This window comes from Wickerhamomyces ciferrii, contig 00109, assembly GCF_000313485.1.
Source record: "Wickerhamomyces ciferrii WGS project CAIF00000000 data, strain NRRL Y-1031 F-60-10, contig 00109, whole genome shotgun sequence".
NCBI lineage: Eukaryota > Fungi > Ascomycota > Saccharomycetes > Phaffomycetales > Wickerhamomycetaceae > Hansenula > Hansenula ciferrii.
In genome coordinates this window covers 1-27,732 of record NW_011887631.1, presented here as the reverse complement: position 1 = coordinate 27,732, position 27,732 = coordinate 1, and the positions used below count along the sequence as shown (strand labels likewise).

The following is a 27,732-nucleotide window of genomic DNA, read 5'->3' as shown; positions in this document are numbered from 1 at the left end:
CATACTATGTCTTAGTTGGCCCTTGATCATTAGAGTCATTGTCTGGTAATAAGTTATTTTGGCAACATAAGTCATAAACAGAGTAAAAATTTCGGTGAAATGATAATTTTGGATTAGTAAAATTAGTTGTTTGGAAGATAAAAGAACTGTTTTGAATAATACTTTCAGCTTCTGATATTTTATCTTGTGTCTTAGTCTGGGTCTCATTTCCATCTGTATCTGTAGTTTCATTGGGATTGAAATGGTAAATAAAGTTGCGGTGAGGGTCTGTTGACTCAATATTAACAAATGATGATTTTTGCTTTTGAACAACTTTGAAACATGATCTAAAGCAATCAATCTTCACATCTTTCAACGAATTGGAATAAAACATTAATAATATCTTGAGCTGCTGCAATGTTAGTGCATTTGACATTTGATTCATATTCAAGAGAAACAATGGAATTCTTTCTCTATTGACTTTTGCTATTTCATCATCAATCTGAGCATCAGATTTTGGAACGCCAAATTTATTCAAGTGATCCAACACTTGGGTAAAATCAAGTTGTTCTTGAATATAAATTTCAACAGTTGAATCTCTCGACTCAAGAAATGATTTGATATCTGCAATGCCTTGTTTTTCTATCGACAGAGTTGGATAATCTTTTATCATCAATTTTAATGTAATTCTTTTATACCCAACATTTTGAGGTTCAATTATATCAAAAACTTCATCCTTCTTGAACGCAAGAGAGGTTCTGGGATCAAATGTAAAAGCTTTGAAAATATCTGACTGAATATTGTGCAAAAAATGGGCTCCGGGGCATTGAGATTCAGAAGAAACCAAACACACAGTACCAATCAATTCATCATATGTTAAATTACCAAGTCTTTCACGACCTTTCTGAATTGACTTCTCCAAGTTTTGTACCCTTTCTCGTTCTCGATCTGGTATAGAATCTTTTGGGGCTATTGTCATCAGGAAGCTTTTGTGAGTCTTGAAGCTTATGAGTTGTTATTGATTCAAGTATTTCGTTACTTATCAATATATTCTTTTTTGGAAGTCGGTAAGCACACTACAAAGTCTGTCACATATACGTGTCATTAGCTAATATCACCAACTCAATTAGACTCACCCAATTTCCAAATGAGCCGTTAAAATTTTAAGGGTCTGTGCTAAAATGGTTGATGCTTCTAATAAAGTGACAATTAAATTACCTTATCATACATACTTTGCTGTCATTTATGCTACAGCCAGCTTTATATCAACGTTAAACCAGCGTTTGTTGGTTTGACGTGGCTGATATCATGAGTACATCTTGCCTGGTCTTCGCTGGTATAATCAACAAATAAAATAATCTAATATTTATTAAAATATGTTAGATTGTAAATACAAATTAGCAATAGAATCAGAGAGTGAAAGTTTTGAAAATGAGTTGTTCCTTTTTTAGCGTTAGCTAATTCATTTCAAGGAGAAACATTTTCTTTTGGTGTGATTATTGATCACGTCTCAAAATACAAAACTTCAGATCGCTTAATAATAATGTTTTAAACCGTATATTGGTTTACTATATACATAGAGGGGCAGTATAATTATATATTAAATAAGTTGTGAACCTACTTTGGGTCAAGTTCATGTAATGGGATATTTTGAATTCGAGTAACATTTTCTTCTTGATCCGGGACTTGGATCTCAGTGACATGTTCTTCTTCATCTGGTATCTTATGAAATTCATCATCAATGTGATTCTTATACCAAAAAATTGAAATTGAACAACCAAGAATTATGGAAATACCTAACCAACTCCAAGAATTAGGTAAATGATTCCAAATCAAAACTTCCCAAATGATCCCAAAAACAATTTGAATATATGACATTGATGCAGCTCTTGAAGCTGTTTCAAGTTGAAGTCCAGTTGTGAAGAGATATTGCATAATAAATCCAGTCACTGCAATCAATAATAACAATGACCATTGGTTGAACGTATGAGGCCACTGGAAGCTTAATGATGGTGATATCAATATTGTTAAAAAAGTTAAAACCACAGTTACCAATGCATAATAAGAAATTGTTATTACCGGATTAACTCGATCACCAATGAATCTAATAATTGTAAAACTAATAGCAAAGCAAATCACACCAAGTAGTGAAAACATGACTGCAAATAGTCGATCATTTGGATCACTAGTTTCAACATTATTATCTGTCTGACTTTCTCCAAAAATGAATGTAGGTTTTGCAATTAGCACAACACCTATCAATGATACAAGCCCACCAATACCTTCAAACTTGGAGAACCTTTCCTTTAAAACGATATAAGCCATTATTGAGGTACATATTGGTCCTAAAAAACTTAGACTTATAACATCAGAAACGGCAAGATAGACCAAAGGAATATATATTCCTAAAATACTAAAATTTCCAGATATACCTCTTGCAACCAAAATCAGTCTAATCCTACCTGGAGGACCCCATGGTGAATCTTCAACATGTTTGAAATACATATAGATTAAACATCCGATATAAGTCCCCAACATTCTAACAAATAAAATTTGAGTTGGACTTATTGGCTCTTTGAAATCTGTATCTTGTTCTAATAATTTTGTAGCAACTAACATCCATGATGCACATAGTTCACCAAGAATTATACAATAAAGACCATAGTTCTTACTGAAATGCTTTTCTAACCGTGAACCTTGATAATAGGTTTGTATAAATGTGAGATTTCCTAGCTGTTGTCTTGACATGATTTTGCAAAATTGCTTTGATATTACAACGTCCGTTATTTTTAACCAATATAGATAGTATGAGATATGCTAGTACAACATCAAGGTTTGAGAACATACAAAGTATTCAATGATTCAGTGATTCAACCATGATCTGAATTTTATTCACCGTTGACCGGTACTAGTTCAAATTGACCAATATATTACATAACAATGTCTTGAGCAAATTATTTACAGTATGGCAGCTACAGACTACAATATAGTATTAATATATAACGTATGTGATACTTTGATATTATCAAATTAAGGGCAGTTCCAATTGGGTAAGATCCAAAGCTATTTTATCATTTTTGTCTCTGATATATTTGATAGGTGTATATTAATATCTCAGAATCCAATAGCTACAACGGAGTATTACGAACCTTCTGAAATAAACAGACAACAATATATCCATTGATAGACGGTAGACACTTCAAGTTGTATACTTTTAAAATTTGCAGTATCTTAACATGAAATACTAGAAGCTCCAAGAACAATAGACAATAGAGTATCAATGCATCACTTGATACCGGAAACGAAATATTGACATGATTTGAAAACAAAGTTCATTCATGATGCCCTGATTGTTTCTCCGAATGCAACTAAATAATCCTATAAATATGAAGAAAAATGTTTATATAAATTATTTATAGTGCCATGGCCCATCAACCCTGTCTTTGAATCTAATTGGTGAAGAATGCTGTAAAGATTATATCTTCCAAGCATTGATCACTTGACTTTGATTTGTATCTACTGAACATTGATGAACACATTTGAATTGATGATTAGGTCCGATTAGGCACTTGATCATTAGGGTCTTTAGTTGGTAATGAGTTATTTGAGCAGCTTAGATCATAAACAGAGTAAATATCACGAGTGCTTGCAAACATTCTTGGATATTCCAGATTAGTGTTTTGGAAGATGAAGTCATTATTCTCGATTATTTCAGCTGCTGATAATTTATCTTGTTCTCTATTCTCATTATTTTTGTCATCTGCATCATTGGTTTTATCAGGCGTGAAAAAGTAAATAGAATTGTGGTCAGGGTTTTCTGATCCAATATAATTAATAAACTTTGATTGTTGCTTTTGAACAGCTTTAAAACATAACCTAAAGTGATCAATTTTCACATCTTTTAATGAGTTGGAATAAAACTTTAATAATGTTATTGGGTTTTCCAAAGAGAACCAGATCGATCGAAGCCATTCATATCTTAGGAAAAACAATGGGAGTCTCTGTCTATTGACCTTTGCTATTTCTTCACCAATTTGAGCATCAGATTCTGGTGCACCAAATTTATTCAAGTAATCCAACACTTGGGAAATATCGAGTTGTTCTTTGATATAAATTTCAACTATTGAATCACTCGACTTGAGAAATGACCTTATATCTTCAACGTCTTGTTTATTCTTCAGAGTTGGATAATCTTTTACCTTCAATTTCAGAGTAATTCTTTTATACCCAACGTTTTTAGGTTCAATTATATCGAATACTTCATCCTTTTTAAAATCAAATGATGTTCTAGGATCAAACGTAGCAGCTTTGAAAATGCTGCTTTGAATACTGTAAAGAAAACCACCGAATTCGGACTTCTTTTCACAATCAACCAAACAAACAGTACCAACTAATTCATCATTTGTTAAACTACAAAGTTTTTCACGACCTTTCTGAATTGACTTTTCCATTAAGAGCTGCACCCTTTCTCTTTCTTGGTTTGATACACTACCTTTTGGTGCTATAGTCATGTTGAAGACTCGTGACTCTTGTAAAATAATTACAACTTTCTCGGACTGAAAATATATCTCGATATATATATATATGGTTTTTATTTGAACTTCTTTTACAAAATTATATACTATATACGGGTACTTGAGAAAACAAGACGGTAAGCGCACTATTAAAATCTGTCACATATACGTGTCATTAATTAGTATGACAATATTTCAATTAAATATTCATCAATTTTCCATCATTATCAAATGAACCATTGAAATTTTGGCGTGGTTTCTTAAATTCACCGCTAAATAGATGCTCTGTTCCCCAATCGTTATTCCCGTACGTACATATATAACAGAAGCCAAATATTATATAACAATATGAACTCTTAACAGTTTCATTGAGATATTGATAGTTTTTTTTTAAACCTCCCTTTATTTAACGAAGATTAAAGATGTATATACAAATTATTATATAATATCACCAGTGAAAACTTTACCTATAATTGATAGGAATCTCTTTAATAGTCACATCATTCAGTTATTGACAACTTGACTTTTAGTTAGCTCATTTGAATGTTGATCAACCAAGTGGTACACTCGGACTAGGTCTGATTGGGCACTTGATTATTAGGGTCATTAGTTGGTAATGAATTATTTGAGCAGCTTAGATCATAAACAGAGTGATAATATCGGTAAAATGATACTTTTGGATTAGTAAGATGAACTTGTTGAAAGATAGAAGGTCTATTCTGGATCATATTTTCAGCTGCTGATATTTTATCATGTTCCTTAGTCGACTGAGTCTCAATTGCATCTGAACTCTTGGTCTTTTTGGGAATGAAACAGTAAGTGGAGTTCCGATCAGAGTTCTTCGACTCATTATAATTAACAAACACTGATTTTTGCTTTTGAACAACTTTAAAGCATAATATGAAGTGATCAATCTTCATATTCTTTATCGAATTTGAATAGAACATTAATAATTGCATTAACATCTCTAATTTAAGTGCATTTGATATATCATACATACTTAAGATGAACAACGGAACTCTTTGTCTATTGACTTTTGCTATTTTATCATCAATTTGAGCATCAGACTTTGGGACGCCAAATTCATTGAAGTAATCCAACACTTGGGAAATATCAAGTTCTTCTTTAATATGAAATTTAACACATAAATCTTTTGACTCGAGAAACGATTTAATATTTTCCACATCTTCTTTATTTTTCAGAGTTGGATAATCTTTTATCTTCAATTTTAACGTAATTCTTTTATACCCAACATTTCGAGGTTCAATTATATCAAACACTTCATCTTTTTTGAAGCTAAATGAAGTTCTGGGATCGAATGTAGCAGCATTGAAAATTGCATTTTGAATATTGTGAAGAAAATACCCACCCTTGAACTTGGGTTCACAATTAACCAAACAAACAGTACCAACTAATTCATCATCTGTTAAAAGACCAAGTTTTTCACGACCTTTTTGTATTGACTTTTCCAAGTTCTGTACCCTTTCTCTTTCTTGATTTGGTATAGGGTCTTTCGGTGCTATAGCCATATTGAACTATTGCTTTCTTTGATTGTACGACATTTATGGTTAGTATTTTTATTTCAAGTTCTTCTACAAAAAGTATACGCGTACTAAATCGGTAAGCGCACTTCTTCTGAATCTGTCAGCATATCGTGTCAATAATTTGTATCACCAATATACGTTTCCTCGAATTTTATAGATCGTATAAACATTGAACCATGAACATTTTGATAAAGAAATAAATCACAACCTATTACAAATCAAACCACACAAGTCATGTCCGATATAGATCTATTAAACACAACATCACAATCACTATTCAAAACATTCCCTATAACACAAATTCAACAAATATCAACAAATTTAAATCAATTATCAAATTTAAAACATGAAGAAATTAGAAATTTAGTTGGATCAAAATATAGAGATTTATTAATAAGTGCAGATGAAATAACTATAATGGAGAAATTAAGTCATGAACAAGATTCTAAATTGTATGATTTAATATTTGGGAAATTTAAAATTGGTATTGATGATAAAATTTCAAAATTTATGAATAATAAAAATGATGATTTTGAAATTGATCAACAAAATATTAATCAAATTAAATCAATTCAATCCAAGACAGACTTTACTATTAAATTGAGTAAATTTTTGAAAATCAATTCAGATGATGAAATTGAAGAAATTTTCATGAAAATTAATGAAATTGGTAATGAATGGGGTGATAAATCAAATTTAGTATTGGAAAAATTTAAAGAAATTGAAATTATTTTCGAAACCAAAATTAATGAAATAAATGATATTAATGAGCTATTGAAACTAGAGCTATTTTGGAATAAAAGAAATGAATTTAATATTTCAAGTTTAGAACAATTATTATATAATCATTTAAAATCAAATTTAATAAAATTTGATAATTTAAAAGAAATATTAGAAAAATTCCCCAAGTTTATTGATAATTTAAATAATGATTATCAAAGAAAATTACAAATTTTGATCAAAAATGTTCAAAATTTAATTAATGAATTGAAACCAAATCCTAAAAATGAATTAAAATTATATGATTTAAAATTTGATGATGATGATTATTTATTAAAGATTGAATTCCTAAGTAAAGGATTAATTTTTAAAGAATATCAAGATATAAATAATGGATTACAGAGTATAAAAGACTTATTAAATTTCATAAAAATCATAAATAATGATTCATTTTTGAAAATTTCAAATGATTATAATGATTTATTAAAATCATTTCAAAAACATGCTCAGGAAACAAATAATTCATTACTACTAAAACATTTAAAATAAAGTCATAACGTGTCATTAATAAATAAGGGGGGATTAATATAAAGGAGTATCAAACTCTTTATATAAATCAATAAATAAGTTGTATATGTATGTCTCTGTAATGAAATATCTCTAACGTCAAAAGGATTTTTTATTCCTTTTCATATAATAAATCAAAAATATCATCTTTAAAAACCGCTTCAGCTTGTTGAGTAGAATCAGCTTGAGTTTTCAAACCTTCATATAAATGGAAAAACATAAAATTAACATCTTTATTTTGATTATCCATTTGATTAATAGATCTTGATGCGGATTTAGATCTAGACATTAATTCATGCTTGTTTAGATAACTATTCATAAATCTAAACTGTTCTTTATGATCTAATTCAAACCAAGTCTTGTATTTGGAGTTGAAGTTATAATTTGAGTATTCTTGCATGTATTGGTAATGTTCAGATAGGGCAGAATCATTTGATGATCTTATGGAGAAGGATAAATTCCCCAGAGTTTTAGACACTTGAATATGAGCCGGTCTATTCAAGGTCTTTAAAGTGTTTAATAGTGAATGTTGTAGCATGATAATAATGAGTTCAGTATACTTACAAGAAAGAAAAGCAAAACAAGAAGAATTCAAAATGAAAACAAGATTTCACCTCTTTATATATTAAAATTCTAAATTCAACACAGCGCTTAATTTCTCCAACTTTGTGAGGGGAGTCTAAAATATCCATTTCGGGAAGGTGCTCCGTAACCATTTTATCAGCTCACAAAAGTCAAAATCAGTTCATTGAAAGGTCTAGAATTGATACTACCAACCCATAAAGTATAAGGAATATTAGATCTACTATTATAATTAACATCTGATTATTTTGTTATTCTTATTCCTATTTCTTATACAACAATGTGAAAAACTCTTCATCAAATTCTGGTGTGACTTCATTATTAACACTTTTTTCAATCAAATCATTATATAATAATCCGAAAACACTTGGAATATCATCATAAACATCCATATCACTAGCTAATTGTTTATAATAGTTTTTTGTCTTCTTGTTTTTAGCTCTATATTGTTCAACAAATTCAGTTATAAATTTACGTTTATCATCATCTTTTAATTCTTTCCATTTAAAATAATCTTCCACTTTAGTTGAATAACAACGTAGTATAGAAGAACCTTGATATCTTGAATATGAAGTTATAGAGAATTGTGGTTTAATTGTATTGGTTAATTTTAAAGCAGATCTGAACATTATGAATTGTATGAATTGTATTTGAATATGTGGTATGTCTTTTAATTAATATAAGTATCAATTGAATATTGTTGTTTGTTATACACATTCTCTTTTAAAGTGTTTTCAATTGCTTAATATTTCCCACGATCCCACGAATCCCACTCGAATTTCGCACAACAATCAGCCATCGCTTATGTAATGGATAGGTAATATAAATATATAGATAGTAAAGCTCTGTTAAAGCATTATATCGTTAGAAGATAATAATTGTGATCAATTGTTCGAGTTCATTACATTAAAGTGTGTATGATCTTTAAATCAAATAAATTAATGTACCTTCTTCACTGTTAATTGATTCAAAATTATCAGTTCATTTTTCGGTAAATCATTAAATTTATTTTAAACATGACGTAATTTTCATATTAGATATATATCTCAATGCTTATGTAATTCATTGGGTAATACAAGTATATAAACTAAAATTAGTTATGTTGTATATTAAACATCTGATAATTCTGATGATGATTCTGATTCTATTGATAAATCTGAAGATGATCCACTCCCAACATATATCGGTTCTTCAAGACTTGAATCATTTCCTTGAATTAAATTTGATACATTATTCATTGATTTACCTTGTTCAACTGGATCTAAATTATATATTGTATAAATTTTTTTATTTGAATGTCGTTTAGATTTTATGGAAATAGATTGATTATAAATATATGAATATGATTTTTATAATTCTTCATTTAGTTTATTGATGGTTGTGGCTCCTGGTTCATTTGGTTCAAAGAAATAAACTATATTCCTTTGTGGATTTGAATCATTAATTTTAAATAAATTTGATTTTAATTTTTGATTAATTTTACAAGCCAATTTAAAATAATCATTTGATTGGATTTTTAAGCTTTCTGAATAAAATCTTAATAATTTAATCATATTTGGTAAATTTGATTTATGACTTGTACTAATTAAAAAATTTGGTATATCATCTCTCGTTTTTTGCATTGTTTTTTTATTTAATTCATAATCTGAATATGGTATACCAAATTTATTTAAATAATTGAAAAAATCTGATATTTGTAAATTATCTTTCATATATATTTGAATAATTTCAATTTGTTCAGATGATTTAAGATATAATCTAATATCTTCAAGATCTTGTTTATTTCCCAATGTTGGATAATCCTTAATCTTCATTTGTAATGAAATTCTTTTAAATCCAATATTCCCACCATCATTAACTATATCAAATACTTCATCTTTTTTAAAATCAATTGAAGTTCTTGGATCGAAAACTGTAGCAAGAAATTTATATGATTGACAACTTTTAATTATATGACCTTTAATATTTTTATCAACATAGGGTACTAAACAAACAGTTCCATATAATTCAATTTCATTTAGATTTTTCAGCTTTGAAAATCCATTCCGTATTGATTGATTTCGTTTAGTGATCCTAACATGATCTGATGATTGATCTATTGTCATTTTTTTTTCACATCAACATGATCAAAGTGTAACTCTCTTTATATACCCATTCGAAACCATGGTACCATTACCAGCGCGTCGGATATTTGAAAAATTCGAGATACCTAAACAATGGTAGGGGACACCAAAGTCAGAGCTCAAAGTACTTACTTATACATAATTGATTCAACAACTAACGAGTTGAATACTTACAAATAATTAGCTTTTTGAATAATAACACAATCTATTAAAAGGGGAAATAATCTATCAAAAATATTGTTTTGTTGGATCTAAGAAAAAATGCTGTTCTTCTGCAAATCTTTTCAAAATTTGTGCATGTAATTCTTTATCTTCTTCTGTATATATAGGAAATTCACGACCTGATCCAAGTTTAACACCACCTGCAAGTTCAATAACTTTTAAAGGCCATTCAAATTTATCATCTGCAAATGAATGATATTGTTGATGGTTACCTAATGCATGATATCTAGCTAAAATCCATTTGATTTGTTCTTCTAACGATGGAAGTTTAATCTTACCAGAAAGAAATCTTGCAACCCATATAGCTTGATATTCAAATACTCTAAATGTAATGGCTTGGATTGGAATCCCCACTAATGAAATCAATGGATCTTTTGCATAAAAAGTATGTTCATAAAAATCTGGAAGTATATTCCCAGTAGTGAAACCTGGATATGATTTGTTCATGAATGGGAAAGATAAATGATAACCAGTACCGTATATAAATCTATCAACATTTTCCACAATAGTACCATCTTCAAAATGTACAGTGATTTTATCATTATCATGGATCTCAACTTTCTTGATTATTGGTTTTTCAATGATATTTTCAAATCCATCACTTCTTTGTTTAACTTCTGGTATAACCTTCTTGGAATGATATATTGTTTTACTTGTTTTAGCTAATGATGTTGCAATATCAAAACCTGAGATTCTACCACCAACAACAACTACTGTTTCATTATCAAACGTATGAACCCTAGGTTTGAAATACTTGGAGTGTATAATTTTTTCTGGACTTTTAGCAAACACTTTTTCCAAACCTGGGACTTTGGGTATTATTGGGATATGATAATGACCTGTAGCTATAACCACAGCATCAAATTCTTCTTCATACCATTCATCTAGATAATTTCCTACATCGTCCTTTTCATCAGTTTCTCTTCTCAATGTGAGTACAAACTTTGCATTTGGATTTGCATAATCTTTTGAAACATTTTCCACACTAGTTCTCAATATAATATGATCCTTTGGATGACGATCATAATAGTTTTGAATATATTGTCTTACCGATTCTATAAAGACATAATTTTTTTCAATTCTGTGTTTAGCATCAACTCCCCAATCTTTCACATCTGAAAAGCACATCAACTGCTCTGGAACATTGGTTCTTAACCCTTTATAACCTGCACTCTCTGTAAATCTGATTTGTTCTGATCTTTTGGACTTGTGAGTTTTTTTATCTCCAATTTCTGGGATATCTAATTGTGGATCTAATTGGTCTATAGTTGAGCCAGGTGCAACCGGTACCACATATTTACCTTCTTCTTTATTCTTTGATAGTGACCAGACACCTCCTAGCTCTGAGCTTCTTTCAAATACCTTGATCTTCTCAAATCCACCTTCTCTCACAAGAGCATCAAGTGTAATTGCACCACTTGGACCACCACCAATAATAGCCACGCTCTTCACTTTCCCAGCAGAAACACCGTTGATAAAGTCTTGAACAGTCATATCCTTTATTGATATTCTGCACTTAATAGTGTGAAAATAACAGCTTGACAGCTAGAATTCGATGATTTATATTCATAACTTTCATAACTCCATCCTTTGATACTGTGGCTTCTCGGCTCACATCATCGGATAATTACAATGGAATCCAACAAAAAACGGTTCAATCCAAAATACTTTAGCCCTAGAGAGATCTTTTTGGTTGATCGGTTAGTTTCAACTTTCAGCATATTTCTGGGTAGTATATAGCTATTGGTATCTCACTTAATATCGTCTTCAGTACACCATCTTTGATAGAAATACATTACTTGTTGCGTCGTTAATTGGATAGCGTAATTGGCATCTAAAAAAAAAAAGTAGTGTAAAGCTATCTCTATATTCTGTGCTACACTACCTTAAGGACTGCATTGTATCTAGGGGAATGCTGCTATACATCAGCGTCGACTTTAGTAATTTCTGTGTTTTGATAGATGATTTTCAGCATTTGATACATCAACGACATTATTTGTATGGTTCCAATCATATGTTCTCTTTATATTATTAACTTTGAAATTTCTTGAGCACTCAAGCTAGACATACAATTCCACCATTTACGCAACCTGAGTTTAACTTGATCTATACCGTACCTATATTATTATTATTCAGCTCTGTTTAAATTAAAAATAAAACCAATAGCTCTTGGTCACCGAGATTTCAAACTCGGCGCTTATATCCGAAATTGAATTTATTTAAAATCGATATCTCACTCTATATATTACATTGAAGCTAAGGAGTAATGACAGAATAAGCAAAGAAGCTTTCAATTTTGATTCTGAAAGGTTCAAAATGACCAATAATTGAGTTTGAAATTTTTCAAAATTTCAAATTATTCAATTTTGAAACTGGATGTCAAGATGCTGCGTTGCCTTTTTTGGAAAAATCAAAATTTGCAAATTTTCACAAGCTTAAAAACTTGCCATTTCTGTTTATAAATACATGTTACAAAGAGATTTATGAAGATAATGATGTATTTTAGCTGACATTATTACAAATTTCATCCGGCTTTTCTGATTTTTTTTTAGTTATGAGTAATTTCCGGCCCGCGGCTAGAAGTACAAATATTTATTCAAGAAAAAATATTTAATACAATATATTGCTTCAGTATATTCAAGTATATGTAAAGATAGTTGATGTAATAACAGAGGCTTTAATCATCTTAGCATATCCTTTATTCATATCATAATTAGGAATTAAGAACTAAGAATCTATACAGTATTTTGAATGCTATTAGCACACTACGAAAATAGAAATTGATTTTGCATAGATGGTCCAAATAATCCAGAGAAAATACAGGGTCTATAAAATTCAATTCATTTTAATCTTTATTATTTATCTTAATTGTGATAAGAGCAAATGATAAAGCTCCCACTTGAAACTTTATAAGTAACCAGAAAGCATCAGTTACCATACTCAAACAAAATAAAGTTCTGTTAATCATGTTCAGGTAAATATAGAAGTTAAACACCACCATTAAGAAACAACAAATGACAGGAACTTCTCAAATGAAAACTAAATTTAATAAGATAATATTTCAATTATCAAGACGCAAACTTGTAGGTTGTTTAAAAAAAGCACTTTTGAACCAGAGAAATATAATTGATTAGATAAACAATAGAGAGTGATAGCTCTATAAATTTTCACTTAATATGTCAAATATCTACCAAATGGGGAATTTGATACTCTACCAAACATAAGAGAACTGTAACCACCAGTTGGTATATCAGGATAATTCAACTTCGAAGCAACCCCTTTATCAAGATTACTGGATTGTAAAGCACCATTTGAAAGTTTGTCACCAAACCATTCATCACATGAATAACAATCATCACTATCATCTTGGTTAGAGCCTGGAGCTTTGTTATTGACATCTTGATTTCCACCTATTTTACCGGATAAAGTATAATAACGAAACAATCTCCCATATATTTCTGCAATAAAAGCTTCAGATTGATATTGTCTCGTTCTAAACTTCTCAACTTGTCTATCATCACCTTCAACAACATATTTGTGACTAGGTAGATTTGTTTTACCATCACCATAATCTTTATCCAATTTACGCATATAGATCAATGCATCCTTCTTTTTGGACATTTGTTTCTTAAACCAAAATTGTCCTAGACTGGCAGCTCGTCTTTGAAATGGTGTTAAATTCCAAATAGCTAGCTTCTTATCCTTATGCATCACGCAATCTGTAGTCTTTACTGGGAAAGAGAAATCTGTACCAAAATACTGTTTGAAACTAATGACAGCGTTGGTACTCATAGCGGGAGAGTCTGGGAAGAACTGATCTAAAACAACACGATCGTCACCAACCATCACAGCAATAGCCCTATGAGCGATATGAACATTTTGAAAAGCAACCATATACGTTTGACTAGTTTTGGTGATTGTGACAGCATCATTATGTTCACCCTTAGAAAACATTGTAAACCCCTGATAAAAATCACATAGCGCGCTGTACAAAACAACTTCAGCTTTGGTATGGAGTTCCTTTGGCCAAACAGTTGTCATCTTATGTTGTTTATTATTGAGAGGTATTTTCTGGTTTAATTGGTTGGATCTCAAGTGGTTGATAACTTTTCATAAAATTTCAGGAGATCTGGGGTTTATACTCTTTTTGTGAGAAAACCGGATTCACGCGAAATATTAGATATCAAAATATGAGATTTGAAGAACAAAGAAATTCAAGTGAAAAATCTTCCAAATGGACTTCTGGATCGAAGACCAAATAGCGGTGAGCTTGTTCCATTTAATTGTATTTCTGGATATTCGACTGGTAATTGAACTTTAAGGGGTTTAAAATTGGATATATGAACCACATTTGCATATTCTTGATCTTTAAGTTCATATTCTTCATTTTTAAATTCTGAATCTGATTTTGAACACTCTTCAGGAAAGAGATTCTTCATAAAAGTTTGTTTCTTGTTTTTCAATCTCAATTCCATTTTCAATGCATTCAAGATATATTCCCTATTTTTTGATTTCTTAACATCTTCTGGTCTACCCCAATCATTACGTTCACCCTTACCCAAAATATCTAAATTAGGACCAACATCACGACGATTAATTTCTGTATTAAAGAATTTAGCAAAGGCATATGAATTATATTGTAAAGGTGTAGCTGAATGCAATTTTTCCTTTATAACAATTTGATCAGATTTGATAGGTAACGTGATGTTAGTGCCAAATGTTTCTCTAAAATCTATGACTATGGAAAAATTTATGAATTTACTCATATATTGGCTAATCAAAATTTTATTTTCATCTATTTGAATTGCACTTGTTTTCATAGAATCCCAGAATATAAGTGTAAAACTTTGACCATCTTCTCTTCTCTCAAAGTCGAAATCCCCATAGCAGGTGTCATTTAGCCCATCAACCAATTTACCGGCAACGCAAAAGACAGCAACCTCACATTTAGTATTCAAGTACTCTGGGAGCAGACTCATCATATAATTTTTCCTCAAGGCTATCAAAAGATTTGAATAAGTTGAATTTTAGTATTCTCTTTAGGTTTTTTTTGATGTGATTTTTTAAACTTTTCAAATTTCTCCATTGAGTAATATTTTATTTTTATACGCGAAAGCCGTTAAAGTTAGATTACTCGAGGCACCAAGGCGATTTATACGTTATCTTTAAAAAACAAATCTATCTAGTGTCTATTTTAGCTAGCTCTAGTGAAGGGGTTCTGGCTATTAAGTCCAATCAAAAATGAGCTTTGACCTCCGAAAGGAATACCAGGATATTCGACAGGCGTGTATGGATTATTTGTGGATTCAGGAATTGATACACTCTTATCATTTTTTTCTTCATCATCATCAGAATTGTAAGCTTCCTCTTGTTGTCGTAGAATCCCATTCTTTGCTGATTTTTTAAACCCATTGAAACAAGCCGTTGCTATGTATCTTTTCCTTTGTTCATCTTTAAATTGTTTTGGTGGAGCATAATTATCAGGAAAATGATCATGTTCATATATATGTTTCATCCCAGTTGCACCAGGCTCTGAGGAGTGAAATTTAGTATTGTAAAATGTAGTTCTCATTTTCAATAATGTGGTATCTTGGAAAGGCAAAACAGACATCGGATTAGCAATAGCATCTGAAAAACGTACTGGAAACTGAACATCACCAAAAACATCTTTAAATTCAAAAACATCTGAAAATTGAACATGAGGTTTGTAGTAACTGCTGAGTAAAATTTTATCATATCTATCATCGATCATAACAGCTTTAACAGACCCCATGTGTCCCGGGTGACCATAATAGATGGTGAAACTTTGTGAATCATAACTTAAACGCACATTTATCCCTTCATAATCAACGAGTGCACTACCACAAAGAGTGAAAGCAGCAAGTTCTAATTTAGTGTTAAGATAAAGTGGTGGACTTGGTGAAGGTATGGCTCTCATGCTGTTGTTGAATGTTTCTTAACACCATGGGTACTATTGATGGATTGGTTAAACCTTGTTTTTTAAAATTTGGGGGAATTGTAAATTTGACATATTTCCGGAAAAACAAAAAAGATACAAACATAAATCCGAGCTTTTAAAGCTTCTCAAAATTTAGTAGCATTTTAAGTTAACCTAACATGAAAGTCTTCCAAAAGGTGATTGTTTTTTGCTACCGAAAAACGGTGAACTTTCACCACCATATGGAATATCTGGGTAATGTATCTCAAATTTTCCTTTTGAAATAATGATATCTTCGAAATCACTTTCATCTTCTTCACTTTCATTATATTCAGTACCATTTTCGAATTTAGAGTAATGAACCTTCTTCAATTGAGTTCTGAGTGACTTTTTAACAATTGATTGAGTGAAAAATTCTTTGGTTTTAATACCTGGGATCTTTGAAGGAGGTCTATGGACGAAATCTTGAGGATACTTACCATACCCGTATTCATTATGAACATCATCCATACGTGTCATAATCTCATTTCTGAAAATCATTGATTTTTGTTGTAAAGGAGAATATGAACTAATATCAAGAACAAATATTGGTGTTACAGGAACAATTTCTTCAAAAGGCACAGGGAACGAAACATTACCAAAAGTTTTTTTGAAACTGATAACTGTATTATACTTTAAAAATTCTGACATGTAGACATCAACAATGTATCGATCACTATCAATTCTAATGGCTCTGTTTCTCTTTTTAATAGCATGGAATGTTATAGAGTGATGATTTTTATCAGATACTATATGCATTGGATTTGCTGGAATCAAACCATTCTTGACGTTGTTAATCATGGCACTGGCACAACTGAATGAGATGACTTCAGCTTTGGAGTCCAAGTAGTGAGGGAAATTCATTGTTACTGATCAATGTTTAATTGAGATAACCTTCAAATAATACAACGTGAACGACTCAGTTTTTAGAGAATTGTATCTTTCAATCAATTATAATGTTGGATCAGATCAGATCAGAACGCGTAAAGTTTTTCCCTTCAGCTGCCCTTACCGCTTAGTTCAGCCCTCAATACATTTGACGGCAGTCTGACACATTCAGGTAAACAGAACAAAAAGATAATCAAGAGTACAGCTAGTACAAGGGAGAAATGACTTTGGTGAGAAGCTAGTATTGTTGTGTGAACTATAATGAAAATCACTGAGAAGTCAAACTCGTCTCTTGATCTCGGTTAAACAATGAGGTATACTTGGTCCACTATTTCCCAAGAGGTGTGAAGTTCGAGTAGCCACAGTTATAAAGAATATAAAACCCACTCAATTTCCAATCAAACATCTATACTTATTAATTGAAGATTCCTATATATATCAATCACACTGATTTAATGACAGTTACAAATTCCAAGCCAAAGAAACACTTGATTCTGAGTGCTGCCACTACAGCTACAGCTAAGCATTGGCAAATCAAAGAAGATAATTCAAGAGAGCTATCAAGAGATATAAACTGGTTAATTGAGTTTGCACAACTTGCAGAAAAGGGAAAATTCAATAACATTTTCTTTGTTGATCATTTAAGTTGGTTTGATGTTTATAAAGGTGGATTTGAAACTGCTGCTTTAAATGGCGTCAATGCTACAAGAATCGATCCAACAATTGCAATTTCTGCATTAGCAGCACATACTAAGTCAATTGGGTTCATATCCACAATTAGTACTGTTAGTGAACATCCGTATCATTTTGCAAGAAGATTGGCCTCATTGGACCATTTAACAGGTGGTAGAGCCGGATGGAATATTGTTGGCTCTTATATCCCAAGTATTGGTAAGAACTTGTTGAATGGCGAACCATTCCCAGAACACGATGAAAGATATGTTAAAACAGAAGAGTTCTTAGATGTGGTCTATAAACTGTTATTAAGCTCTTGGAGAGATGATGCAGTAGTTTATGATAAAGAAAATGGAATCTTTGCAAATCCAGATGCTCTTAGAGAGATTAATCACGAGGGTAAATACTTCAAAGTGAAAGGTCCTGCAATAACTGAGCCATCAAGACAGAGATTTCCAATTATAGCACAAGCAGGAAATTCACCAAAAGGTGTGAACTTCGCAGCTGAGAATGCCGAGCTAGTTTATATTGGTATTGGTTCATTGCATAAAATACCAGAAATCAAACGTATTGCTAAAGAACGTTTCAATAGAGACCCAAACTCCATCAAGTTCATTACTCAATTAGCACCGTTCTTAGGTAAAACCACAGAAGAAGCACAAGAAAAATACAGAATATTCAAAGAACATGAAGTTTTGGAAAGTAGTTTAGTCTACTATGGTGGTGTTTCAGGCCATGATGTTGGATCTTATGATTGGGATGAACCTATAGATATTCCATCCAAGACAAATGGTGTTCAATCTACAGTGGACTTAGTTAAAGGTCGTTTAGAACATCAAACTAAAAGGGACATTGCTGAGAAATGGACTAGTCATAATAAACATGTTGGTACAGCAGAACAAGTTGCCGACCAAATTGAAGAATTAGTGGAAAAATATGATATTGATGGGTTCAATTTTGGTGTTAGTGTTGTGAATGATTCACTTAAAGATCTTGTTGAATTGCTGGTCCCAGAGTTACAAAGAAGAGGTCTAGCTCAAACAGAATATCCTTCTCCTGAAGGGACTCTCAGAGAGAATTTCTATGGTATACCTGGTCAATCTTTCTTACCTGGTGACCATCCAGCCTATAACTTGAGATGGAGATCTGGTATTTCAAAAGAACAATTTGAGAAAGAGTTAGAGCTTTATGAACGTGTAAGAGATCAGAGAAGAAAAGTAGCAGAGGAAAGTATCAAAGCTGCCTCTCAATAATGGTCTAGATGTTTTTTTTAGAGGTTTATAGCTTTCATATTATAAAGTGACTATGAATGTATGTTGATTGTAGTCCCGGCAACGACATATTTTTTTTTTGCGACTAAATTATTATAAAGCATCTGCTTAAAGCACTTAAAAAGGAAATTTAAGCTAACATTGTGTTTAAATATATATCCATTTTGAATGATGATAATGAGAAAGATTTCGCAACTTCAACAAGATGTTACGATATTGAAAGAAAATTGTGGTATTCAATTGCATATTTAAACTAGTGGGAGGTACAATTATAGCTAAAGGTCTAGTTTTTATGATCTGGATGAAATTACCTTATAATACAGCATGACCGTGGATAATCCTAACGCTAAAGCTGATTATAAAAGAAAGCCTCTGATTTTAAGTGCTGCTACAAGAGCAAATGCAGGAAACTGGAGAAATCCAAATGACCATTCAAGAGAATTATCGAGAGATTTGAGCTCACTTATTGAGTTTGCCCAAATAGCTGAAAAGGGTAAATTCCATAACATTTTCTTTGTTGATCATCTTAAGTGGTTTGATGTTTATGGGAATAGTCATGAAGCTCCTGCAAAATATGGTGTCAATGCAACGAGAATTGATCCTGCTATAGCTGTCCCTGCATTAGCTGCTCACACAAAATCAATAGGGTTTGCCATTACCTTAAGTACCGTTAGTGAACATCCATATCATTTTGCTAGAAGGTTAGCTTCTTTAGACCATTTGACAAATGGTAGAGTTGCTTGGAATATTGTGGCCTCTTATATCCCAAGTATTGGTAAGAATTTGTTGAACGGTGAGCCATTACCAGAACATGATGAAAGATACGTTAAGACTGAGGAGTACCTTGATGTTGTTTATAAGTTGTTATTGAGTTCTTGGAGAGATGATGCTTTGGTGTATGACAGAGAAAATGGGATCTTTGCCAACCCTGATGCATTAAGAGAAATCAACCATGAAGGAAAGTATTTCAAAGTCAAAGGACCAGCAATCACAGAACCTTCCCCACAAAGATTTCCGTTGATTGCACAAGCTGGTACTTCTAAGAAAGGTGTCAATTTCGCAGCTGAAAATGCAGAACTAGTTTTCATTGGATTTGATTCATTATATAAGATCCCAGAATTCAAAAAAATTGCCAAAGAGGTATTCAATAGAGATCCAGATTCCATCAAATTTATCACTCATGTTACGCCTTTTGTTGGCAAGACGCACGAAGAAGCTCAAAGAAAATTTGACATTTTTGCAGAAACTGAAATTACTGAAGGTGGGCTAGTTTACTTTGGTGGTGTTTCTGGACAAGATTTATCTCATTTAGACTGGGATGATCCAATTGAGTTTGCAAATAATACAAATGGTGTTAGATCTACTGTTGATAACGTTAAAAGAACATTGAAAACCCAAACAAAAAAAGGCCTTGCAGAACAGTGGACTATTGCAAACAAAGCACAATTCTTGGGATCGGCTGAAGAAGTCGCTGATCAGATTGAAGATCTAGTCACCAAGTATGATGTCGATGGATTTAATTTTGGAAGTGCAGTTGTTCCAGAATCATTGAATGATATAGTTGAGCTATTAGTTCCAGAGTTACAAAAAAGAGGTTTGGCTCAAACTGAATATCCAGTCCCTGGTGGTACATTGAGAGAGAACTATAATGGTAAAGAAGGATCTAAGTTCTTACCTGGTGACCACCCAGCGTATAATTTAAGATGGAGATCAGGTATCTCTCAAGAACAGTTCGAGAAAGAGCTAAAGATATATGATACCATTAGAGATCAAAGAAGAAAGGCTGCTGAAGGTAGAGAATAACGTATAGAAAACAGAATTGTAAGCTTTTATAAATTATCCCATTATTTACATGTAAGCCGGTATATATACAAATAGAAAAATTCAAAACACATTGTTAGATGCAATTATTTCTAGCTATATAAGTTCGTAAATTTAATCATAAGATTAGTGCAAGGAAGTAAGGTTCGTTAGAGCGTCATTATCAACATCTAATTAGCCAACAACAAATTCAATCCAAGCTTTCATTCAAATCCACTCAATGGACGTGGTGTATAAATTGGATATTTATCCAATTTTCTTTCTTCTTCTTGCTTTCTTTCTTGTTCTTCTTGTAATTGCTTTTCTCTTTGTTTCTTCTCTCTTTGTTCAGCTCTTTTCTTAGCCTTTTGCTGTCTTTTCTTTTCTTCAGCAGAGTCATCTTTTAATTCAGGAGGGAATAATAATTCACCGGCCAATTTTGGTTTAACAATTTTATATAATAATAAATTGACCTCTTTATCAGTGAATGTTGGTAATTTACCAGTTTTTTCAAATGTTTGTTGACCTTGAATTAATTTTGTATTGACCAACTTCAACTCCTCTGAGCCAGATGCATTGCTTTTGAGGTTTTCTGGAATTTCACCAATGATACTGAAGGCATAACCAATAAATGTTTTACCAAATTGTTTCTTTTCATCAAGTGCTATTTCGTCTAATTCTTCAGGTGATATTGGAAATTTGACCCCTTTCAAAAACCAATCTTGTTGAACTTCCACAGTGTGAACTTGTGCATCTTTGTTGTATATAATAGCATAATCATCATTCATAACCCAAAGTACTATGACTCTTCTATCACCACTGAATTCCGTTATAATTGAATTACCATCTTTTTTCTGTGTTAATTGTTGATATCCTAGACCTCTGTAAAGAATGCTGGCCATATGGGATAATGCTTCTAGTGTATCTTTTATTGTTTTATTTGACATGATGTAGTATTAGCTGTACTGCTTTCAAACTGGTTCTACTTAAAAAACTATCCCTTTCTGTAAGTTCTTTAAATTATAAAATCGATATTGTGATTTTTCAGGCCAACTTTGGTAAATTCGCGGTGATATTTTATTGACACGGGATGGTGGCAGATGGTATAATAATTTTTTATAAATTTGCTGAACAAACCTCTAATAATTAGTGATATTGTGTAAAAAGGACATGAAAAGATATGTAGTACTGATATAAAGGTATCGACAAATATTTTAATTAGCTTGTGCGTTCTGCAGCCATGTGCATTGCCAAAATTAGTAATTATACTTTATACACAAAAGTGAAATTTCAAAAATTTTAAAGATAGTTAATATTAATGTCCTTCTAGCTAATAATCTGTGGGTTGTAACTTGTAATGTACCCTACTCAGTTTAGTTGATTGCAAATAATTAAATTAGAGCTGTCATGATCATTGTCTGTTTTATTTCAGATGCAAACATCATTGAATTATTGTTCCAGTTTTACTCTCTGATATAAGGACAACAGCGGCAGTTAGTGAATAGCAATTTTTTGAGCATTGAACAGCTAATGATAATATTCACACATTCAAGTTCGACCAAATGGCGACACAGACCTTGAATTCAATAGTGGTGAACTTCTTCCTCCAATCGGGATATCTGGATAGTCTATTTGAGGTTGAACTCTCTCAGCTTCAGATTGATCATTACTTCTCTTTACTTTATTCTTGAGTTTGGATGTTTCAGGTTCTAATAATACAGAAGGGTCTGGATCTGGATAATCAGCAATTTCTAATTCATCAATATCATAAGCCAAACCATCATCATCTTCTTCTTCATCTTGTTGTCTGAGTTTGAATTTTTGAACCTTTTCATCAAAGAGCTTACGAATCAATACTTGATGAATGAACTTTCTCATTAATTCAGTGTTATGATCAACATGGTTTCTTGCCCTATTCTGAAGGGTCTTTTGTACCTTTTCCTTTTCTCTGTAATTGTATGTTCTTTCAAAACCAGTATAAAAATTAAAGAATAACATATTTGATCTAATGTATAATTCACTTTTACCTAGGCATTCAGCTTCTGTTAGCTCACCTAGTTTCAAACAAACCTCTTTACTTTCCACAGGGAATTTCAATTTGGGATATAAATTATTGTAATTGAATGGAGCAGCATTTGATCCAATATGTGTTTTATATAATTGTAATAAGACTTGACCATTCTCTAGTTCAACAGTTGATAATCTACCGTCATTATGCAAGGGGAATAGAACTGAACAACATTGTTTGTCTCTAGTGAAATGGATCAAATTATCTTCGTGACCAAATTCATCAATCATCATTTTCATAAAGGGTCCAATGAAGGAAATCATCAAGACTTCCGCTCTTGTGTACAAAAGCTCAGGAATACCATTTATAACCTCACGCATGCTAAGTTTATATCAATAATAGATCAAGTATGGTGTGTTTAAAGGTCAATTGGGCTGTTCCCCAAAACAAGCTCAATAGTTTTAGAAGTAATCGAAGTACCATTTTAAGTTTTTAACAGCTGCACAAAAATGTGACAAAAATTCGCGCGTTCTTGATATACATAATTAAATATAATGTACAAAAAGATGTTCAGAGAAAATCATGACCTGTCTAAGGGAACGATTGAAAAAAGCCTAAGGAAAAAATTATTATTAATATTCCGATTGAGCTTCAATACTTGTATATGAAATGCTCGACTTAATCATCATTCATTTAATTCCATTATGTGCATGAACCATATTAATTCTATCTAATATGAATCAAGCTAACGATTTGACAATCAAATGTAACGTTAGACATCTCAGCTAAATATGACTTCACTTATTGAATTACAAAAGTAGCCTCATAGAAACATGTAAACTTCAAGAATAACCTTATCCAATTAAATAATCAAGAACGAAAAGTAGTGACACCTTGACTAAGTATACGCCCTACCAAATGGTGATGCAAGTTGAATATTCAAAAGTGGTGAACTATGTCCCCCAAAAGGAATATCTGGATATTGGATCCGTAGAGATTGTGTATCTGATGTACGTTCATCTTTCTCTTTTTGGGTCCTTATTACTTTGGTGTTATCGTTTCCAATCGTATCAGTTGGATCGGGATCTTCATAATTCTCAAGTCCTTTGTCTTCTTCAATATGGTCTTTCAATATAAGATTTTCATCATCTTTGCTTGATTCCTCGTTTCCACCGTCATTCTTTCTCTTTGATTCTCTATTAATCAATTGGACACTTAACAAACTTTGATAGAAAAACATTTTGAATTTGTCTGTATTTGAATTAATTATATGTTTTTGAGATCTCATTTTAAGATATTTTTTTGTCATTTCCTTTTCTCTCTCGTTGAAATCAACTCTAAATTTTGAATACATAGCATGGAACCATGTAGATGATTTATCTTTATAACTTTGATTTAAAAGCTCATCAAAAGTATCAAAATCTGGTTTCACATATTCAACTTCTAAACATATTTCAGTTGTTCTCAAAGGTAGTTGTAGATTAGGTACTATTTGATTAAAAGTGAAAGCATCAATTTCTATTGAATTTGTACCTAGACCAGGTGCATTGGAAAATTGCAACAGGAAACTTTTCTTTAATGGCATTTCAAATACCGAGTATCTTGTATCCATTATTGTGTCTATTATTATTGTACAGCTTTGTTCATCTCGTATGTAATTAACATAATCACCCAAATTTTCACAACGTTTCCTAGTCGAACCAAGAAGTGGACCAACAAAAACCACTAGGAAAACTTCTGAATTGGTATGGAGGAAATCTGGCAAGTCTTTTCTGACTTCTCTCGTCATGAAAGCTGTGTAAGATAAAATATTTGCTGAACACTGCGCAGTATTCTGCTTTATGGTTAATTTGAATTTTGATCAATGATAATTTAACGGTCAGCCGATCGTATTTTTATTTGATATTCAACTTTGACAGCAGATTATATAAGCAAAAATGAATAAGAGCTTTATGGCAGTAGCAAAACGATCATTGGTTAGTGAATTTGGGATATTCATGAGGTTGATAAGTTGGCTTTCATATTTGATGAGTAATTAATCGGTAGATCGTTGGAGAGTTAGTTGTTTAATTGTTATTTGGAATATTATTGATCAAGTACGATGCTCTTAAATTTTCAGCAGCTGATGTTAAAGGTGGTTCATCATCATCTTCTTCCCAGCTTGAAGCATTATAGTCATCACCAGCTATAGGTGTCAAATCAGCTACTTCCACATTTCCTATGATTAATTTGGATTCCACGGGGTAGTTAACATCACCAAATATTTCACTAACTTTAACGATGAAACCTTTTTGTTTAAGCGTTGGAATGGAATCATGGAAGATATCAAACACAATAAATTCATCGTTATTAAACATTTGAATTATGTTATCCATAATTCCTGGGTTATGTATAGTTATTCTCATTGGATCTTTTATGACTTTAAGATGTTGATCTTCCCTAAGACCTTCTTTTGCCCATACTCCCATCTTTTCAATGAGTCCTCCATGGAGTGAATAACAGACTAGTTCCATTGGAGTATGGATCAAATCAGGAACAGAAGCTATTGACATTTTGAATTGAATTATAACGAGTTATTCGCCTGTAATCCATCAATATCACCATCTTAATTTAAGGATACAATGACAAGTAAACTTGGAGAAGTTCAAGATCAAAAAGTCGTGGAGATGGTTATATAAGCAGAATTGGATATTGATTTCTTCGCGAATCGATTATTTAAAGCCATAATATTTTATATCTGATAAGATTTTAGCTTTTATTTTGTACGAGATCAACAATAATTACGGAGGAAATTAGACTTTCACAAGGGTATTGAAGTGCTGATCAAATATGACCTGGACCATCATAGACAAAAACAACATTCACCCGATTGAGCAACAGACCCTTTAACTCCCCAGATGCGTGTTTGACAGCGATACGAGATAGGAAATCAAGTTGGATGCTTGGGAAAACGTGGTTAACGTATCAACCAATCATTACCGGAATATCCACAAGAAACATCAACAAACCATGGAATTATAACTTCTGAAGAAATCTTAAGTCTCAGAGACTGTAAATACGATGCTTGATTTGCAATTCATAACGTTTTCTAGATCAATGGCTGCTTCTCGGACGATCTGTTATGGATTCTGATCCAATCAACTTGGTGCACATGGTGGCCCATTATTAACTCAAGAAGAGTCAAGCTACTTTATACAGCATCAACTATGGTAAATCATTCATTTGCTCGAGAGCAGAGAATTAAGGTAAACAATGATGAATCTATGTCTATATAAAGTGATTAGAATCCCCCATGTCAAAAGACCCTGCTCATCTACTATTGTATCACATCATTAAACAATGCAATTATCATCAACCATCTTAACTGCTTTGGCTTTAGCCATCACTTCAATTGAAGCTATCCCAGTCCCAGCTGGTCAACCATTATCTTCAAATGTTCAAAAACAATCAATCAAACCATATTCACAAGAATCATTAGATAATTTCAACGTTTTGAAATATTTAGATACCGTTGCTCCATATATCCAAGGTTCAGGTTATGGTATTTCAAAAGAAGTTCCATATAAATGTAAAGTTACACAAGCTAATTTATTATCAAGACATGGTGAAAGATATCCATCTTCTAAAAAAATTGAAAAAATTAATAAACATTTCCAAGATTTGAAAAATTCTACAAATATCGAAGGTCCTGCTGAATTTTTAGAAGGTTATGATTTTGAAGGTCTTGAAGAAAAAGAAGCTGGTGAAGAAACTGCTAAAGGTCCTTACTCAGGTCTTTTAGATTTATATGCTCATGGTTCTATTTTCAGAGAAGCTTATGATGATTTATATAATGAAGAAGTTGGTATTAAATTTTATTCTGCAAGTGGTAGTAGAATTGTTGCTTCAGCTGAAAGTTTTGCACAAGGGTTTTTAGGTGAATCTTATAACAAATCATCAATTCAAATCATTGATGAAGAAGATAAATCTTTAGGTGCAAATACTTTAACTCCTGTTGATACATGTGAAAATTATGATGAAGATTCAAATGAAAAAAAATTAGATGAATTTGATGATAAATTTTTGAAAAAAATTGCTAAAAGAATTAATAGTGAAAATAAAGGTTTAGATTTATCTAAAAAGGCAGTTAAATCATTAATGTATTATTGTGGTGTGGAATTAATGGGTGAAGGTTCTACAGAAATTTGTGATTTATTTACTCCAAATGATTGGGTTGAATATGCTTATATGAGAGATGTTAAATATTATTATGAAAAAGGTCCAGGTAATAAATTATCTGAAACTTCTGGTAAACCTTATGTTGAAGCTATAATTAAAGCTTTGAAAGATGAAAATTTAAATTTGACTTTATCATTCACACATAGTTCTGATATATTCCCTGTTTTATCTGCATTAGGTATTTTCAATGGTGATGAAGAATTACCAATTGATCATCAAGTTTTCAATCATCCATGGAAAATTTCAAATATTATGCCAATGGGCGCCCGTTTAATCTTGGAAAGATTGGAATGTGAAGATGAACAAGATTCTTTTGTTAGAATTATTCATAATGATGCTGTTATTCCAATTGAAAATTATTCTAAAGGTCCTGGTTTTAGTACCTCATTAAAAGATTTTGAAAAATATATTAATGAAAGATTAGATGGTAAAGATTTTAGAAAAGATTGTGGGAATGATGATAATACTCCACAAGATTTAACAATCTTTTGGGAATGATTTGATTTAACCTTTTGTAAATATAATTGTAAATATAATTGTATTCTAGGTAAATGTTTGATATTCAATATAAATACCAGCTTGTCTTGGTTTAAGTTGTAGCAATTTATTTTGAAAAAGTCCAATCTTCTATAACTTTCACCATT

General features: G+C 31.6%; 20 protein-coding genes across 20 annotated transcripts; 4 read left to right on the top strand and 16 right to left on the bottom strand.

Annotated features, from left to right (window-relative positions):
* Window positions 1-4: 4 nt before the first annotated feature.
* Window positions 5-958, bottom strand: BN7_3714 (uncharacterized protein; the record flags this gene model as incomplete). The annotated part of the gene is made up of 1 exon (XM_011275690.1): window positions 5-958. The coding sequence occupies one exon, from the start codon at window positions 956-958 to the stop codon at window positions 5-7; it is 954 nt and encodes a 317-aa protein (XP_011273992.1).
* A 638-nt stretch (window positions 959-1,596) lies between these two features.
* On the bottom strand, window positions 1,597-2,727 carry BN7_3713 (DMT family transporter; the record flags this gene model as incomplete). Its single annotated transcript, XM_011275689.1, has 1 exon — window positions 1,597-2,727. One exon carries the CDS (start codon window positions 2,725-2,727, stop codon window positions 1,597-1,599), a length of 1,131 nt encoding a protein of 376 aa, XP_011273991.1.
* An 803-nt stretch (window positions 2,728-3,530) lies between these two features.
* BN7_3712 (uncharacterized protein) lies at window positions 3,531-4,490 on the bottom strand (the record flags this gene model as incomplete). Its single annotated transcript, XM_011275688.1, has 1 exon — window positions 3,531-4,490. One exon carries the CDS (start codon window positions 4,488-4,490, stop codon window positions 3,531-3,533), a length of 960 nt encoding a protein of 319 aa, XP_011273990.1.
* Window positions 4,491-5,065: 575 nt separating this feature from the next.
* On the bottom strand, window positions 5,066-6,022 carry BN7_3711 (uncharacterized protein; the record flags this gene model as incomplete). The annotated part of the gene is made up of 1 exon (XM_011275687.1): window positions 5,066-6,022. The coding sequence occupies one exon, from the start codon at window positions 6,020-6,022 to the stop codon at window positions 5,066-5,068; it is 957 nt and encodes a 318-aa protein (XP_011273989.1).
* A 249-nt stretch (window positions 6,023-6,271) lies between these two features.
* BN7_3710 (uncharacterized protein) lies at window positions 6,272-7,306 on the top strand (the record flags this gene model as incomplete). Its single annotated transcript, XM_011275686.1, has 1 exon — window positions 6,272-7,306. One exon carries the CDS (start codon window positions 6,272-6,274, stop codon window positions 7,304-7,306), a length of 1,035 nt encoding a protein of 344 aa, XP_011273988.1.
* A 130-nt stretch (window positions 7,307-7,436) lies between these two features.
* Window positions 7,437-7,862, bottom strand: BN7_3709 (uncharacterized protein; the record flags this gene model as incomplete). The annotated part of the gene is made up of 1 exon (XM_011275685.1): window positions 7,437-7,862. The coding sequence occupies one exon, from the start codon at window positions 7,860-7,862 to the stop codon at window positions 7,437-7,439; it is 426 nt and encodes a 141-aa protein (XP_011273987.1).
* Window positions 7,863-8,169: 307 nt separating this feature from the next.
* On the bottom strand, window positions 8,170-8,535 carry MLO1 (Mlo1p; the record flags this gene model as incomplete). The annotated part of the gene is made up of 1 exon (XM_011275684.1): window positions 8,170-8,535. One exon carries the CDS (start codon window positions 8,533-8,535, stop codon window positions 8,170-8,172), a length of 366 nt encoding a protein of 121 aa, XP_011273986.1.
* A 720-nt stretch (window positions 8,536-9,255) lies between these two features.
* On the bottom strand, window positions 9,256-10,011 carry BN7_3707 (uncharacterized protein; the record flags this gene model as incomplete). The annotated part of the gene is made up of 1 exon (XM_011275683.1): window positions 9,256-10,011. One exon carries the CDS (start codon window positions 10,009-10,011, stop codon window positions 9,256-9,258), a length of 756 nt encoding a protein of 251 aa, XP_011273985.1.
* A 246-nt stretch (window positions 10,012-10,257) lies between these two features.
* On the bottom strand, window positions 10,258-11,745 carry BN7_3706 (uncharacterized protein; the record flags this gene model as incomplete). The annotated part of the gene is made up of 1 exon (XM_011275682.1): window positions 10,258-11,745. One exon carries the CDS (start codon window positions 11,743-11,745, stop codon window positions 10,258-10,260), a length of 1,488 nt encoding a protein of 495 aa, XP_011273984.1.
* Window positions 11,746-13,422: 1,677 nt separating this feature from the next.
* BN7_3705 (uncharacterized protein) lies at window positions 13,423-14,292 on the bottom strand (the record flags this gene model as incomplete). Its single annotated transcript, XM_011275681.1, has 1 exon — window positions 13,423-14,292. One exon carries the CDS (start codon window positions 14,290-14,292, stop codon window positions 13,423-13,425), a length of 870 nt encoding a protein of 289 aa, XP_011273983.1.
* A 173-nt stretch (window positions 14,293-14,465) lies between these two features.
* BN7_3704 (uncharacterized protein) lies at window positions 14,466-15,233 on the bottom strand (the record flags this gene model as incomplete). Its single annotated transcript, XM_011275680.1, has 1 exon — window positions 14,466-15,233. The coding sequence occupies one exon, from the start codon at window positions 15,231-15,233 to the stop codon at window positions 14,466-14,468; it is 768 nt and encodes a 255-aa protein (XP_011273982.1).
* Window positions 15,234-15,445: 212 nt separating this feature from the next.
* On the bottom strand, window positions 15,446-16,189 carry BN7_3703 (uncharacterized protein; the record flags this gene model as incomplete). Its single annotated transcript, XM_011275679.1, has 1 exon — window positions 15,446-16,189. One exon carries the CDS (start codon window positions 16,187-16,189, stop codon window positions 15,446-15,448), a length of 744 nt encoding a protein of 247 aa, XP_011273981.1.
* Window positions 16,190-16,363: 174 nt separating this feature from the next.
* Window positions 16,364-17,092, bottom strand: BN7_3702 (uncharacterized protein; the record flags this gene model as incomplete). The annotated part of the gene is made up of 1 exon (XM_011275678.1): window positions 16,364-17,092. The coding sequence occupies one exon, from the start codon at window positions 17,090-17,092 to the stop codon at window positions 16,364-16,366; it is 729 nt and encodes a 242-aa protein (XP_011273980.1).
* Window positions 17,093-17,571: 479 nt separating this feature from the next.
* BN7_3701 (putative monooxygenase) lies at window positions 17,572-19,044 on the top strand (the record flags this gene model as incomplete). The annotated part of the gene is made up of 1 exon (XM_011275677.1): window positions 17,572-19,044. The coding sequence occupies one exon, from the start codon at window positions 17,572-17,574 to the stop codon at window positions 19,042-19,044; it is 1,473 nt and encodes a 490-aa protein (XP_011273979.1).
* A 342-nt stretch (window positions 19,045-19,386) lies between these two features.
* On the top strand, window positions 19,387-20,865 carry BN7_3700 (putative monooxygenase; the record flags this gene model as incomplete). The annotated part of the gene is made up of 1 exon (XM_011275676.1): window positions 19,387-20,865. One exon carries the CDS (start codon window positions 19,387-19,389, stop codon window positions 20,863-20,865), a length of 1,479 nt encoding a protein of 492 aa, XP_011273978.1.
* A 221-nt stretch (window positions 20,866-21,086) lies between these two features.
* On the bottom strand, window positions 21,087-21,809 carry BN7_3699 (Hematopoietic lineage cell-specific protein; the record flags this gene model as incomplete). Its single annotated transcript, XM_011275675.1, has 1 exon — window positions 21,087-21,809. One exon carries the CDS (start codon window positions 21,807-21,809, stop codon window positions 21,087-21,089), a length of 723 nt encoding a protein of 240 aa, XP_011273977.1.
* A 601-nt stretch (window positions 21,810-22,410) lies between these two features.
* BN7_3698 (uncharacterized protein) lies at window positions 22,411-23,250 on the bottom strand (the record flags this gene model as incomplete). Its single annotated transcript, XM_011275674.1, has 1 exon — window positions 22,411-23,250. The coding sequence occupies one exon, from the start codon at window positions 23,248-23,250 to the stop codon at window positions 22,411-22,413; it is 840 nt and encodes a 279-aa protein (XP_011273976.1).
* Window positions 23,251-23,768: 518 nt separating this feature from the next.
* BN7_3697 (uncharacterized protein) lies at window positions 23,769-24,482 on the bottom strand (the record flags this gene model as incomplete). The annotated part of the gene is made up of 1 exon (XM_011275673.1): window positions 23,769-24,482. One exon carries the CDS (start codon window positions 24,480-24,482, stop codon window positions 23,769-23,771), a length of 714 nt encoding a protein of 237 aa, XP_011273975.1.
* Window positions 24,483-24,936: 454 nt separating this feature from the next.
* BN7_3696 (uncharacterized protein) lies at window positions 24,937-25,422 on the bottom strand (the record flags this gene model as incomplete). The annotated part of the gene is made up of 1 exon (XM_011275672.1): window positions 24,937-25,422. One exon carries the CDS (start codon window positions 25,420-25,422, stop codon window positions 24,937-24,939), a length of 486 nt encoding a protein of 161 aa, XP_011273974.1.
* A 787-nt stretch (window positions 25,423-26,209) lies between these two features.
* BN7_3695 (histidine phosphatase family protein) lies at window positions 26,210-27,586 on the top strand (the record flags this gene model as incomplete). The annotated part of the gene is made up of 1 exon (XM_011275671.1): window positions 26,210-27,586. The coding sequence occupies one exon, from the start codon at window positions 26,210-26,212 to the stop codon at window positions 27,584-27,586; it is 1,377 nt and encodes a 458-aa protein (XP_011273973.1).
* Window positions 27,587-27,732: the final 146 nt, after the last annotated feature.